The sequence below is a fragment of the Lutra lutra genome, chromosome 1 (assembly GCF_902655055.1).
Source record: "Lutra lutra chromosome 1, mLutLut1.2, whole genome shotgun sequence".
In the NCBI taxonomy this organism is placed as follows: domain Eukaryota; kingdom Metazoa; phylum Chordata; class Mammalia; order Carnivora; family Mustelidae; genus Lutra; species Lutra lutra.
The window spans coordinates 135,467,718-135,483,717 of record NC_062278.1 but is presented as its reverse complement, the minus strand read 5'-3'; the positions used below and the strand labels follow the sequence as shown (position 1 = coordinate 135,483,717).

General features: G+C 46.6%; 1 protein-coding gene across 2 annotated transcripts in view; it reads right to left on the bottom strand.

Moving 5' to 3' along the window:
* The window catches only part of GALNT15 (polypeptide N-acetylgalactosaminyltransferase 15), a 42,521-nt gene that overhangs the window by 15,437 nt on the left and 11,084 nt on the right, over nt 1-16,000 (bottom strand). For both annotated transcript variants that reach the window (XM_047737516.1, XM_047737506.1), the window contains exons 2-4: nt 12,602-12,768; nt 8,544-8,748; nt 1,874-2,041 (exon numbers count right to left, since the gene is read on the bottom strand). In XM_047737516.1, coding sequence (XP_047593472.1) covers nt 1,874-2,041; nt 8,544-8,748; nt 12,602-12,768 — 540 coding nt within the window. The remainder of the gene's footprint in view (nt 1-1,873; nt 2,042-8,543; nt 8,749-12,601; nt 12,769-16,000) is intronic.

Here is a 16,000-nt window from a genome sequence, read left to right as displayed (position 1 = left end):
CAGGCCGCTGGGAGCCGGGTGTGCCAACCTCTGGCCAGAGGCCATGACCAGTGAAAGTGCATCGTGGTGAACACTGATGCTGGATAGCTTGAGCCCAAGGTGGGACACTCCCTCCCCACACCGATGCTGTACCTCCCGCGGAAGTCTGGAGCTCAAAATCAACTTCAGGGAGACAGGGAGAGGGGACAAGCCTAGATGATAGATTTGAATATGAGGTCACTAAGCTGTCATGGAATTTGACTAACTTGCATGGAAGTTTTCTGCTGTTAGATGCAAGGGGGGTTAAGATAGACATGACCTAAGTCCAGTTATTAGAAAATAAAGACCATTTTTTTTTTTTTTGCACTTCTAAGCTTGTGGCTTATCAAACTTCTGTTAGAGTCATACTCCCTTGGGCAGACCCTTGGTAAGGCCTATTTGTGCCTAATGCCTTCATTCTGTGTCCCTGTACTAGGCATTCAGAAGCCAGCTGGATAACTGGTGGGCATTGGGCAGTGTATGATGGAGATGGACCATGGCTAATGGAGGTCAACTGCCCAAGATGAACACCACAGGATTCCTTGTCCCACGGGATCTTCTTACAATGTGACATTGACATGAGGGGTAGGGTCTATGTCTCCTTCCCTTGAACCTAGGTGGGCCTGTAATTTTTCTGGAAGTGACCCTGGGTGACTTCTGAGGCTTGGTGAGAGAAGGGGATACATCCTCTAAAACATTATACTGAGTGAAAGAAGACAGGAAAGGTCATACATCATATGATTCCATTTATATGCCATATCCAGAATAGATCTATACATAGAGACAGACAGTGGTTGCCAGGCACTGGGGGGAGGAGGGGGCGGAGAAAACCACTTAATAGGTATGGGAATCTACTTTACAGTGATGGAAATGTTTTCGGCACTAGATTGAGGTCGTGGTTCACAACTTGGGCTACTTGCTGCAGGACTGTTTGTATTTAAATGGCTCATTTGTGGTATGTGAAACTCACATCAACAAATTGTTTTTTTAAAGGGAGAGGGGGATACAGCTTCTTTCACTTGGCCATCTTGGAATACTTTGTCTCAGGACCCAGTGTCATCATCCAGCAAGCCCCAGGTGCAGTGGCCTGCTGGAAGGATTGGGTAAGTTCCCGTGGGGGTCCCAGCTGATGGCCAGTATCATTGGCGTCCCACCCCCACTGCCATCTTGAGCCATTTCCTGCCATCTTGGATACCATGCAGCAGAAACCACCAACCCTAGTGCTCTCTTTCATAATTCCCGACCCCCAGAATCTGTGAGCTTAATAAAACTGTTGTTGTTCTACAGCACCAAGTTTGGGTGGTTTGTTATGCAAAAGAAGATATCTAGAACATCTTCTTAAATAGAATACTTGTCCAAAACCCAAACATGCCCCAACACCAAAGCAAACAACCCATAAAATTTGATATATTTTGAGAGTTAGGGTATCTTAGCATTCACCTGATTGAATCCTTCTTTCTTAGCAAGAAAGCACCTGAGGTTAGGGAAATCCAGTGTTACCTGAGGAGGAAGAGTTAAGTCAAGATTCCAGCTCAGGTTCTCTCACTGCCCCAAATGGAGACATCCACTGAAGAAACCACCTGAAAGAGCTTAAGCTGGACCCCATTCCCATAAGAATATACTAATAATAACACCAAGGGTTGAGTGCCCGGTACTCTCTCCGTGCTTTTTGCATAGTGACTCTTTCAATCTTCACAACAACCCTATTATCCCCAATTCACTGATGAGGAAACTGAGGCACAGATTGAGAAACTCGCTGGGAAACTTGCGGGGCCAGGATTTGATCCCAAGCAGTTTGGCTGCCGAGTCCTTCCTGAGGAAGCAAAGGAGAAACAGGCTGTGTGAAGAGCCTCACCTGATGGGGCTAATGGGGGATTGGAGGGCCTTCCTGTCTCGCTCCGGCAGAGGCTCCCAGTGGAAATCCAGCTTCCAGTCCAACACCCCACGCTGCAGGTCCTTGGAGGGGTAATACTGGAAGGTCTTCCAGTCAATTACATCTATGACAGGAGACACCACTCGGCTCCTGGAAGGAATCGTGGAATCAAATAAGGGATACAAACCATTCACTTGCTGGGGGATAGACATGTAATCTATACCCACGCTGCGTAACATGGCAGCCAGGAGCCCCATGGGGCTGGAGGGCACCTAAAATATGGCCCGTCTGAATTGAGATGTGGTGTTAAGTACAAAAAACACACTGGATTTAGAAGACTTAGTATGAAAAAAAGATGTAGAAATCTCAGTAATTTTGACATCGATTACATGTTGAAATGGTAACATTTTGGATATAGTGGGCTTACTAAAATATATTACTAACATTAATCACATCTGTTTCTTTTTATTTGGTAACATGACTATTAGAAACATTTAAATTATGTACATGGCTTGTCATATTTCCATTAAACGGCACTGTTCTAGAAAGTATTTTTTCCATAAGGAATCAGGGGCCCATTTAAGTAAAGAGCATGCCTGCCTCTTTCTTTTTTGAAAAACCTCTGTTGACAGCAGCAAAGGACAAGAGAGTGGGATTCTAGGCTCAGCTCTGCTTCATGTGTCTGGGCCTCAGTGTCTTCAGTCGTAGAATGGGAATTTGAACCACTTCCCATAGCTGCCTTTCTCAGCTGTAACGTTCTGAGACTATGGCTCTTGACTTCTTTGGGGGCCTTTGATCCCTTTGAGAATCAGGGGAAAACTATGGACTCCTCTTCAGAAAAATAATCACATGCACATATCCAAAATATGATGCACAATTTCAGAAGGTTCACGGGTCCCTGCTCTAGGGTCCAATTCTTTTTCCTCCCTGTATCAGACAACTTGATGGGCATGAGGAATGAGGACTGCCAAGCTCCAGCAGCGTCCCTGGTATAAAGGCACCTGTATGAGCACGCGGCGTCTACAGGCCAACCACAGTCCCAAGCTGAGGCTTGCCTGCTTACCCACTTACTGATGCTGTTGGTGACTGGATTTTACCCCCTTTTGTGCTGTTGTTGTTGTTTGTTTTGCTTTGCTTGCACGGCCTGGGGTATGACTTCAGAAAGGGTGATGGGGGGAAATGATACAGGTCAGAAACCTCACATTTTAACCGAACAGGTCATCACTTAGGCATACTAGGAGCTGATCTCCTCCTAGCCAATATCTCAGTCACATTTTTTTCTGGCCTCTCATGACTCTTACTTCTAAAATCTATGCCATGGTGTGCCCGAGTGGCTCCATCAGTTAAGCCTCCAACTCTTGATTTTGGCTCGGGTCATGATCTCAGGGTCGGTCGTGAGATCAAGCCCCGCACTGGGCTCTGCGCTGACCCAGGAGCCTGCTTAAAATTCTCTTTCTCTCCCTTTCCCTGTGCCCCTCCGCTTCCTCCCTGCTCGCTCTCACTCTCTCTCTCTAAAATAAAATAAGTTAAAATCTATGCCATAAAGTGGATCAGGCCTGAACTCAGGGGGTGCTGGAAGTTCTCATTCGAAGAGAAGAGAGATTCCTGGCAGAGAGATGCCTGCCACACTGTTTATACTTCTATCGATTTCCATCTCTATTCCTTCCATCTCACAGATGGCCAGGCTGGAGTAGCCCAGGCTACATGGAGAGGGCCAGGCTGGTCCTAGGCCTCAATTATCTGTCCTTAAGTGGCTGACATTGACAGAAGAATCATGGGGTTTATATTTAGAACAAAGATCCCAATATGATTTTCCTGCCCTTTTCACACTCTTCCGTCTGGAAGGTAAAGGAAACTTAATCTGTCTGGGTCCCCTCTACTTCTGGCATCCTGAATTGATCTGAGAAAACTGAGAAGCAAGATCAAAGGAAAAAGGAGGACACCCCGCCCCCCTCCCAAGTCCTCACTTACTGGGGAGTGAACTGAGCAGATGGGATGGATTTGGCTACTGGCAAAGCATTTTGTGGAATTTCAGAGTCAAGAGCCAGGGAAGCCATGTGGCTGAATCCTGAAGAATCCCATCAAATTCGTGCCATCTTAGTAATCACAGCGGGATAGGAAAGGACATTGTATCCAAGCATCCATACAACTAGCTGGTCTTAGATCTTTGAGCTGTGTCCTTCCTGACAAAGCTGTACATTACTTTTGACCAGAAAATGGGAACTCTAGAATACTGCTAGCTTTCTCTATTTGCTCTGTTTTGCTGGAAGCTCAGAGTCCTATGCAAAGATCATGGTTGATAACCATACCACCCCAAATATCCAATGTTATCTTTTTCTGTTTGAGATCTCCCTTTCCTTCTGTTTTAATGAGACACCTAAGTGAAGAATCAGGAGACACTCTGAGTGCCTTTTGGATAGAGATAAAGAGGATAGCAGCTGCTTACCCACGGCTGAATTAGGGAGTAACTACAGTCTCGTGAATCAAAAATAGTGATTTAAAAAACCCAAACAGTCTTATATTTAGTTTCAGGTTCCATACCTACAGATGTGTCTGGTGTTCTTGGAATACATTTAAAGCAAAATAGCAAGGCTGCCCTGTTTGACTTGGAAGGAGCTAGAAGTGACTGCTTACACCTTCATTCTGTCTTGCAAATTGAGTTCTAACTCTCAGGCAAGTACAAGGTTGATTCTCTCTTAAGCTTTTCTTAGCTCTAGGAAGTCAGGCAGCTGGGTTTCCAAAGACAAACAGGGGTCATAGAGCTGTCTGCAAAGACTGGCTGACTGCAGAACGTAAGCTCAGCTAATAAACCACTGGCCAAGTCTTCAAAAGGTAACTGTGGCTTCAACCTTACCAACCGGACCTAGGCTACTCGTCAGCCCTAGCTTACCTCATCCCTCTTTGTTACTCCTGCAGCTCCCTGTTCCTCCTGCTCTGTGATATCTAAAGTTGTTTTGGAAGTTCACACAAATTCTTGGTGTTGCAGAAAGTATCTTATATCGAGATGCAAAAGTCTCTGAATGCTCTAATCCCAGAGCTCTTCCTTCTCAAGCATGCCCCCAAGACTCGAGAGTCAGCCGTTTCAGGACTCTGTCATGTTGAAGGGTGTGAGGTAGGATGAGGGCTGGAGAGTTTCCTTGGGGCAGGAGACCAAAAGTAGGCTGCTCCCTTTGTGGGCTGGAGGTAGCTTGGTCCCCCGTTGCTCCTCACCTCCCCACATACACATTCACATGGGATTCCTCAGACTGCTTTCCATCATTTAACCCCTTGCAGGGCAGGGTGATGGGAGGTGGTTTGTTCCCTGTCTTACCTTGCTTCTCCCCATTGAGCAACCTCGCCTTAGCTGAACACTATGTGACCTCATGAACTAGATGTCTCTAAGATACAGGACCAGATCAAATTCAAGGGGAAAACAGCTTGGACAGCCTGTGGAGCCAGTATCACCCCTCGGGGGTGTTGTCTTTCAGCACTTCACAAAGGACTGCCCCTTTCCCACTGGAAACCTTCATTTTTCTAGCACCATGACTCTCACTCCATGGCTTGGCTATTAGAGCTGACAGTTAGCAGAAGGCAGTTGACAGCTGGCAGCTGGAATAACAGCTACCCCTGATCTTCATCTTTGTTACTTTACCCGGAAACCAACTACCAATCAGCACCTCCAACACTGCTCTAAAAAATGCTCTTTGAGCAACTCTGTCTGCTGCTATGTACAGTTATGTGGGTTGTGCACTGCCCAAACTTAGAGAATGCTTCAAATATCATAGACACTGTAATTTGCATACTTAATTCTAAAATTTCTGGCAGTTATCATTAAAGTAACTTGTTCTAAAAAAATGAATGTATTATGACACATGTTCTGAGAAATGAGAGTAAAGGGTAATGAGGAAGGGAATCCTCTTACCAGTTCACACAAAGTTGACATATGGCTCTCTATAGACCTGTTATGTGGGCAGGGGTAGGGAAGCAGAGCTAGGAACCAGGACTTGAACCCTCTGGTCAGGATGCTGAGGAAGTTATGACTCTTTGAAATAGCTGATTTATGGCTTATTACACTGTTACTCATCATCTCACTTTACCTTTTAAATGAAAGGTCTTAAAGACCATTTCTTGCCTTCTGCACAATGGGTCCTCACCTGGGGACAGAATGTTTCTTGCCACGAGCTTCAGAGCCATCTGGGGCCCCTTTCCTCTCTTCAAGAGCAGCAGCTGTTAGAAGTGGGCCCAATGGCTTCTACAACTTTGCTCCCCATGGGGTGAGCTACCATGGGAAGGCAGAGGAAACACTTGAGCAAAACTGCTGTAGGAGCAAAGAAGACCTTGAAAGGGCCACTCTCCCAGGCCATGGATTTCAGAGCTTCACTGGATGTAGAGAGAGATGAGAACCCATGAGAGCTAGCTTTTCTTTCAGACCATCACCTATGAAGGCCTGCAAGCCGAACACTAGGGCCCAAAGAAAACAGGGAACACAGGAAGTTGTGAAAGAGGTTTGGGATGACAAAAAGATGGTTAAACTATAGAAGAGAGGGGATGTGAAAAGGAAGCCAAGCCAAAATGGGGTATAAGACCAGAGGCCATGTGTGCATGAATGCGTGTTGGGGGGCGGAGAGGCAGGGGGAGAGGGAAAGAGAATAAGAGGGAAGGAGAGGGGGAGGGGAGAAGTTGGATAAAGAGGGGAAGGAAAGAGCCCAGGAAATGAAAATTTCATGGACCCACCTCTTAACTGTGGAAGGTTTCTCAGGGAGCCCCATTTTATTTATAGCTGAGGACACTGAGGGATTGCCAAGTCTTCCTCTCTCAGCCTAGAGTGAGAAATCTCCAGATCTGTGAAAATGGCACCAATGTGAGAAGCAGACGTGAGGGGCTCGTTCTAATCAATGTTTTAACACATGTCTCACAACGAGGGTGGAGGGAGGGAATGAGTAAATGTCACTCCCTGATCAACTTCTCCAATTCTTAAAATAACTCAGACAACAAAAAGAGCAATAGACTCAAAGTTAGAACACCTGACACAGTGGCAAAGTCTCCGCATGCCCTCGTAGATCACTTCACCCCGTGAAACCCCACTATCCCTCTCTGTGAAACAGAAACAGAAGTACCTGCCTCAGGCATCTCATGGGGGGGTCAGTAAAGAATTGTATGAAAAGGTCTATTCGGGTTATACATACATAAGTCTATATATTAAGTCTTGGATTCCTAAATGTCTGCATAAAAAAAGCATAGACAACAGCCTAGCTGTTGAGTGACTGTGTGACCCTGAGGGGTCTCCTTTGCCCTCCCTGGAACTCAGTTCTTTTCAGCAGTGAAATTGTGAGATAGGTCTAGATGACCTTACAGGTCCCTCTGAAAGCCATCCTTCAGTGACATGGGGATGAGAATTAGATGGGGAATAGGCTGGACCAACTTTAGTTCCCACAGCAATGATACACGGTCATTGTGATTTTGAGGGCAGAACCCAAGATGTCAGCGTTTGTTGGGTTTGTGTATTTGCTTGTCCTCGTCCTGGTGCTGGATTTATACACATCTCCTATCTCCTTTTCTCCTGAGATAATAATAGACAGGAGTGGGTGATAATCTTTATCACAGTACTGGTCAAAACTAATCCTTCCTGATTTCAATTAAACTCTGATTGTTCTTTATTAAAAAGGAATTGTTGGACTATTAGCAATTGACATCATATTGCTTGAAACCACGTCATCGAGGGGAATATGCTAATTCCTCTACCTCCTCATCCAGGAAGGGCTTTTCTCAGATGTTGTCAACCCCAACTTCAAAGGAGAGAGTGAACCTTCACCATGGGGAGGAGTGCAAAAATAGAAGTCGTAAGGCTTGGTTCTGGCATCAGCCCTATTTGGCTGGCCATCATCAGAAACAATTGTTTGTTGAGCTCCTACTGTGTGATAGGCCTTCACAAACCCCCAGGAGTATGCCTGGGTGGGGGAGCCCAAGGTGGGCTAGCCACCAGGTTTTGCTTTCCTTACTGAGATATTCAGATTGAGGAACATGGTTGACAGGACATATTTAGGAACTGTACGAGGAGAACAGGGAAGTGGGGAGTGAATGACAGCATGATGGGGGAAGAACAGAGAAATGGTCAAAGAAAAATTTTTAAATGTGGGGCTAAGGGGTGTGTAATGACTTCACATTCCTGAGGCCTTGGTTAGAACCTTGGAGACCGCTCATCCCGAAAACCAACGCTGGTTCTTGATGGAAGTTTAGCAATCACAGAGTCTAACACGTTCTGTTTAGGAATAAGTACCTATGAGCAAAATAGAAAGATTTTTCCCAATTTATCTGATAATCCTGATTAAAATTCCTCACTTTTCAACGAAGGGAGTGATCACCATGGTAAGACATTACCCTATCCAGAGGTGTTTGCCACTTAAAGAAGCTGTTTCTCCAGGCCCCTGTTTTGGTCTTTAGAAAACAAGACAGATAGGCTGGAGGACCTCTAACTTCCCTTCCAATGTACCTCCTATGCTTTCAAAAAGGCTCGAACTCAAACATCTGAAAAAGACAAAGAAACATGTTGCTCTGGCATGGGGGAGCCTTGGGGACTTGTTCAATGGTGGCTAGATGTTCTGTGAGTAGTGGAGACTGTAGACTCTTTCTCCCAGCCCCAACTCCGCCCCCCAGAACCCAGGGACAAAGTTACCTGTCACCAGCTATTCTGCTGAGGAGGGGCTCCAGCCAGCCCGGGTGGCACTCACAGTGGGAATCCATGAAGACCAGCACATCCCCAGTGGCCCTGGTGGCCCCCAGCATCCGGGCCCCAATGGCCCCCAGCCTCCTGTTGCTTCTGAGCAACTTCACCCCCTCCAGCCTGGCCACATACTCGCTGAGAGAAGACTTGAGTTGTCCTGGAATCAACAGAGTTGTGGTCAGTGGGGTCACAGATGCCACAGCCAATGAGATCATGATGACTGTCCCTAGGATCATTGTCAGCCAGTCTCTCTCTCTCGGGAGCCATGGTGAGCACCAAGGTCTCAAGACTCAGATACATGACACTGTGGTTGTTGCTAAGATATAAGTTGCTTCGTTAGTTTGCAGTGGATCAGTACTCTCTCCAGTAAAAGCCAGGAGAGACGGTGTCATAAAACCAGGAGAGGGGAGAAATGGCTAACCTTCTCTAAATGCATGCAACAGGGAGGTTACACAGATACTGTTGGTGCCTGACTCAGATGGCCTGGGGTCCCTTTTTAGGTTTGGTTTGGTTTGCACGTAGTCAGCAGCTATAGGTCTGCTGCTAACCAGTCTGCACCCTTCTCTGGAGACACACCTTTGGGTATCAAACTGCCTCACCAGCGAGTGCCAGTGAGTCCTGCAGAATGCCGCCCCTGGTCCCAGGTGCCAAGGGTCAATGACCAACCAGCTCAGGGCTACCAAAGCCCACTCCCTTGCCTTGAGGCAAGACAGACTCTGGGATGCAGTCGGCACTGCAGAGCTCTCCACGGGATCAGGCTATGGCTGGACTTCATCTGAAAGCTCATCTTGGTTCAGCTCCTTCCTCTATGTTTCCTGCTTCCCCTACCCTCCTACAGGCTTCCCCTGAGAGTACATCCCCTAAAATTCACAAGCCCATGAATCCCATCTCAGGCTCCACTTCTAAGAAATCTGACCTAAGACAGTGGTCAAGGAGGTCAAAGACAGAGGTCCATTAAATATGGCCACCAGTAGATCATCAGGGGTGCTGGCCAAAGTGGCTTCATTGTAGTGGTAGGGGTGGATGGACAATGCAGTGGGTCGAAGAGAAAGTGGGACATGAGAAATCGAGACCAAGAGTCTGATGTTCTTTTAGGAACCATGATTCTAGAGGAGATAAAGGAAGAGAGAGGTTTATTAGGCTTTGTGTTTAAGATAAGAAAAGCTGTGTGTGTGCACCCACATACATGCATACATCAAGATGACCAAGCCAGTGGAGACAGTAGAAATAACGCATTCAATGAGAAGTCCATGAAGTCTTGGAAATGGGGCACCCCTAGTCCACTGAACTAAGGTCTCAAGGGCAAGGATTATACCTTCTGCATTTCCAGGGCTCTGATCCCTAGCACAGGGCTGACGCATGGTAGGCATTCAGTATATGTGTGTTGAACAGAACTGTGCCAAAGAACAAGGGTTTCCCTGGTTCTCCAGCCCAGAGGCAGTGTTGATGGGAATGCACATAGACTTGCTACTTTGGTAGCTGCATCTCCAGGGAGCTGGGGAAAGCTCAGGCAGCCTTACCTGAAGACCCCACCAGACTCCCTGGAGAGCTGTCTTCTGAGTAGCATGCAGCTAGCTCCTTAGGGAGACTTTTCTATAAAGGAAACTGTCCTGAGCACTGGACATAAGGATTCCCAGTCAATGGCTGTTGGATTTCTTGGTGGCAAAATATTATGCCAATTTATTACTTTATAATTATTTTTCTGGTAAGCTTGTTAGTCCCAAGTCCATTCCCTAGAGAAGGAGCTCTGTTAGCAAAGCTATTAAAATTTCTGAACTTGACTGTATGAGAGCCAGCCCCTCGGTGACCCCACAGTACTGAGAACTGCTAGTTGTCTTGTCCAACATTCATTTTCCCTTCTACCGTACTAGCAGAAACTTGATTTTGTTCAGAGCCGCTAAAAGCACTAACCTACCAAGACTCTCTTGCTGTTGCTAATAGCCTTATAATCTAACTCTGGTGGAAATATACTAGGTGAGAAGATTCTGGAAAAACTATTGTTTTACTGATTTTTTTCTAAAGGACAAACTTGGCTGACCTCTGTCTATCTGCATTTCTTCCTTTCCTGCTTGGAATGTGATGTGATATCCAGAGGCAGAGCAACCTCATTGGATTATGAGAACAAAAGCCACACTCCCAAGTAGGGCTAACTGGAAGGAAGAAGATGCAGAGGGCGGGGCGCCTAGGTGGCTCAGTCAGTTAAGCCTCTGCTTGGGTCATGATCTCAGGGTCCTGGGGTTGAGCCCTGTTTCAGGATCCCTGTTCAGTAGGGAGTCTGCTTCTTCCTCTCCCTCTACCCCTCCTCCCCGCTCTTGTTTTCATTGTCTCTCTTGCTCAAATAAATAAATAAATAAATAAATAAATATTTTTTAAAAGTTGAGATGATTTAAAATAATTAAATTAAAATAAAATAATAAAATAAAATAATAAAATAAAAAATAAAATAAAATAAGAAGAAGATGCCAAGGACATTGGAGGACCCGACTGCCCTAGGGCCCAGCTCCTCTGCTTCTACACACACAAGGAGAAGGGAAGGCTACCAAAGGACACTGACATAACACAGTTCATCAGCTGATGGGGGAGGAAGCACAGATGTGCTCTTGGGAGGACTCTGGCACAGCCAAGAGTTCAGAGACTGTGGGTACTTCCACCAGCCAGCCTAGCCCAGCCCAGGAACCGCTCAGTGGTCCTGCCTAATATGCAACTGAATGTACCCCAGTAACCTCATGCACTTCCAGAGCCTCTGGCTCATCCAATTCACTGCCATGCCCGAGCTGGGCAAATTCCCCACATGAGGACCCACAGAAGACCTAACAGAGGCCTGTGGCTACTCAAGCTTGTCTTCTGTCATTCCCCTCAGAAAGGTGTTTTTTGGACCTCAGCAAGTGTTCATTTTCCCTGGAGCAGTCTGTTCTCCCCACAGAGCCAGGAGGGACCTCCACAGTCCATTTGGTTGAGCCAGAAACAAAGCCTGAGAAGAGCAGTGGTTCTCAAAGTGTCATCCATGGACCAGCATCATGCATGTCACCTGAGACCTTGTTAGAAATGCAAATTCAGGGACACCTGTGTGGCTCAGTGGGTTAAGCCTCTGCCTTAGGCTCAGGTCATGATCTCAGGGTTCTGGAATTGAGCCCCGCATCGGGCTCTCTGCTCGGCAGGGAGTCTGCTTCTCCCTCTCTCTCTGCCTGCCTCTCTGACTACTTATGATCTCTCCCTCTCTGTCAAATAAATAATATCTTAAAAAAGAAAAAGAAAGGCAAATTGGCGCGTCCAGTGCCAGATCCAGAAACTCTGGGGAGATCCTAGCAATCAGTGTTTTAACAAGCCTGCCAGGCGATTCTGATGTACATTCAAGCTTGAGAAGCACTGACCTAGAACCTTCTTCTGGCTCCATCTTTTCTGAGTGACTCAGCCATTCAATGGACTGGTCCCTAGGAGTGAGTTCCCCATTAGTGGAAACATTTGAGCAGATTCTGTAAGTCTGGGCTCTGGGCCTGACTCTGCTGCCCTTGGCATGACTCAGTCCTGGTCAATTCTCTTCTCCAGGCCTCAGTTTCCTCGGCTGGAAAATGAATAGATCGGGCTAAACGAGAATGATTTGGGGACTCATACATGTCAAGTGCTTCACTCAGTGTCTAGGAGGCAGTGAGACCTTAGGAATGGCCACCCGGCTGTGATTCCTGAGTGTCTGGGGAAGAAGCATATTGGAGATGCTGGGACTGGGAGGGACCCCGCTGGAATCAGGCTGGAGTGCCCCTCCTGAGATCCTCACCAGAACCTCCTTGTCTTGATTGGCTGCTTTGTCTTCTCTGTCTTCTCCCTGCAACTGCCTTACTGGGTGCCCCTGGGGCTTTTCACTAATGAGTTACCTGCACCTGATCATCACCTGGAGATACGCTTCTGGGAACCTTGACTCTGCAGGCTCTAAACCCTAATCTTTGCGTGGAACTCCCTCTCGCCCCTCCCAAGGTCTCAGCCCACCCGAGGAGCCAGGAGGTACCCATAGCCACCTTGCTGACTGAGGTCGTCCACCAAGATGATCTCCTTCAGAAAGGCCCTGGGCACTGTGTCAAGGATGCTCTGCACGGTCCTCAGGAGGGTGGACCAGGCCTCGTCGTGGAAACAGAGGATGATGCTGGCGGTGGGCAGGCTGTCTCCATGGTGCTGCTGCAGACACCTGCAGAGAAGAGGAGCAGGGAGCCATAGGAAGAGAAGACCAAAAGGAGCACTGAACCTCCTCTAACGCACTCCCTTGGCCCTGGCTGGGGCTGCTTTAATCAGATAGCTCCCCTGCCCCCAATGAACTCTCTGGATTTGCTTGAAATTTCCATGGAAAGCGAACCCATCATGTCCTCACAGTAACGCTGTCTGCTGTCTCCCAATCCTCAAATCCCAAGAGCAACGCCTCTCTCATAGCAGTTGAGAGATACTGGCACTCTTCCCTGCAAACGACTGTTCTAACCTATAAAATGGGAATGAATGACATCACCAACCTCATAGAGCCTAAAGAGGATGAGGGACATAGTGAGTGTCCTGTGAGCATGCCTTCTCCTTCGTTTAAGGGCAGAAACACAGTTTTCTTTATTTTTGTATCTGTATAATCTAGCACAGCACCTGTCACATCATAAATGTTAAGCATTATTAGTGTTCTTGAAGGAGGGAAGGAGGGAACATTTGTGAGTGCCAACGATATGCCAGATACTGTGCTAGGTCCTCAAACATATTACTGCTTGTTTACACTGAAATAAGTTTTTGGTTTGGGCTCTTAGCCCCATTTTATGGATAAGGAAACTGAGGGTCAGAAAGTGGTCAAGACTTATCAAAACTCCCAGTACTGGTAAGTAGCAGAGCTTTGAGCTCCTGGGCTGTTTCCCCTCTGGGGGTTTGCTGCTGGAGATGTAGGAGTGGGAGGTACCACCTTTGCGAGGATCCTGCCCAGTTCCCTCTTTCCTTTGCAGATGAGTAAGAAACTCTGTATTTGCATTGCATCTGGGGAGAGTTCTGAGTGGAAGGACTTATAATAACAATCGGATGCTGAGAGCAGTGTGTGGCTCACAATTGTTCACAAAAGGCACTTTTTTTTCTAGGTAGCTTCTGAATGTCCCTCCCGATTTGCATTTGATGAGGGGTTGGCTCAAGGACCTCAAACTCCAATACTGAAAGGCAATTGTGATGGTAGAACTGTCTGCCGACAGACTGCAGGATTAAGGCTGGCCCAGCCGGAGGGAAAGGCACTGTCCAGTACAATCCTAACCAAGGCTGAGCCTCTCAATATGCAGGACACCTGCGTGACTCCACGTAAAAATCCTACATCAGGGGGTGGAGGGGTAATACAAGGTAAGTGCTTTAAGGTAACAGTAAAACAGAAATTCTAGATTTAAAAAAACTAAAAACAAACAAAAAAAAAACAAAACATACGAACATCTCACAAACCAGCTGTCAATTATTTTATCAGTTAATATATTAATGCACTATAATGCACTATTTCTTTCCATAAAGGATTTGAAGTCATTCCCAAGGACAATGCACAATAAAATAATGGTAATATAAAAGTAAGGATGGGGGCACCCGAGTGGCTCAGTTAGTTAAGCCTCTGCCTTCGGCTCAGGTCATGATCCTAAGGTCTGGGATCAAGCCCCACATGGGGCTCCTTGCTCAGCGGGGAGCCTTCCTCTCCTTCTGCCTGCCTGCCTACCGTTTCCCCTGCTTTTGCTCTCTCTCTCACTATCTCTCTGTGTCAAATAAATAAAATCTTAAAAAAAAAAGTAAGGATGAAAAGTCAGGAGGATGGGAATATAAGTAAGAATAGAAAGTCAAGGGATGCCTGGTGGCTCAGTCAATTGAGCAGCCGATTCTTGATTTCAGCTCAGGTCATGATCTCAGGGTGGTGAGCTCGAGCCCTGCGTGTGGCTCTGAGCTCAACGAGGAGTCTGCTTGAGATCCTCTCCCTCTCTCGCTGCCCCTCCCCATGCCAGTGCCCTCTCTTTCTCTCAAATGAATAAATAAATCTTGAAAAAGAAAGAACAGAAATTCAACATCTAAAGAAAGAACATAAACATATAGGCCATAAGGGCCTTGGAGTTTCCAGAATGAATTTTAAGTTTGAGCTTCCCAGTAGCCAAAGGAAAATGGGAGGTTTGCTCTGCATGAGAATTGTCACCATCAGAGAAGCTATATCCTAGAATCTTTAGGGAAAGTGATGCTCTTTCTAGGACTTTTTTTTTTTTTTTTTTTTTTTTTTACAATTTAGAACTTTTATTTTGAAATAGTTTAAGACTAGCAAGAAGTTGCAAAAATAGTCCAGAGAGTTCCTGTGTTATCTTCAGGCAGCTTTGCCCAGGGACGATAGATTGCATAACCATCCCCCACGAGCAGAATCGGGACTCTAACTCAGTTCAAGTACTATCAGCTCAAGTACAGGCTTTATTCGAACTTTGCCAGTTTTCACATCTCACACTAGTTTTTAAGAGAAATTCCTGCAGACTTCAGAAGAAGTCCCTAAATGGGTGACTGTCCTTAGAAGAATCCCTAAGACGAATGAAATCATGAATTTTATGTGCACTTTTCCAGGCTGCTTTCAGGGCTGCTCACATAACATGTCCAAAGTGGAACCCCAACCCGCCCGGTAAGGTTTGGGGGGGGGTAACAGAGGCCCCAGGGCTGAGGCTCTGCGGAGGGATTCCACCCCTGGTGCCCCTCTCCGCTTTCACCCTCCTCTCTCCTCAAGCCCTGGTGGCGCTTTGCTCCCCTACCTCACCTGACTTCGAGAATTTCCACTCTGCACTCAAGATTGCTCTAGACCTGCTCACAAACAGGTTCAAAATTTCTGTCGTGTCCTAATTCCTTTGAGGTTGGGAGAGTAGGGAAATCCAAGTGTCTAGGATTGGGGCCTCCAGTGGCTGTGAGAATAAATCATGCCTCAGTAAATTCAATGGGTACAAATGAAACCAAAAACATTACTAGGGCAGTGGCTCGGGGGCTGGCTGTTTTGCAACTCAGGAGAGATGCATGGGGACAGGGAGGCCTGCATATGGCATTCTCGTGGCTGCAGTTTTATAAGGATTGAAGTCTGTCACCTGAGGGCAGAACACAGTCATGCCTTCCAAAAGGACAGGTCTTTTCTCACCCCGAGTCCATAGAATTCAAGCACTGAGAAAGCACAAGTGTGTGTGTGTGTGTGTGTGTGTGTGTGTGTGTGCGCGTGTGCGCGCACACAACGCACTTGTATGTGCTTGCGTTCATGCATGTGTGTCCTTAAGAAAAGGTTAAAGAGCTTAGACTTCAGAATCAAATTTATATTACAATCTTCACCCTGTTTCCTAACCCTTTGGGTAATATACTCAATATTTACAAGCCTTAGTTTCCTCATCTGAAGTCTGAATAATATTTACCTCTGGGCCTGTTGTGAG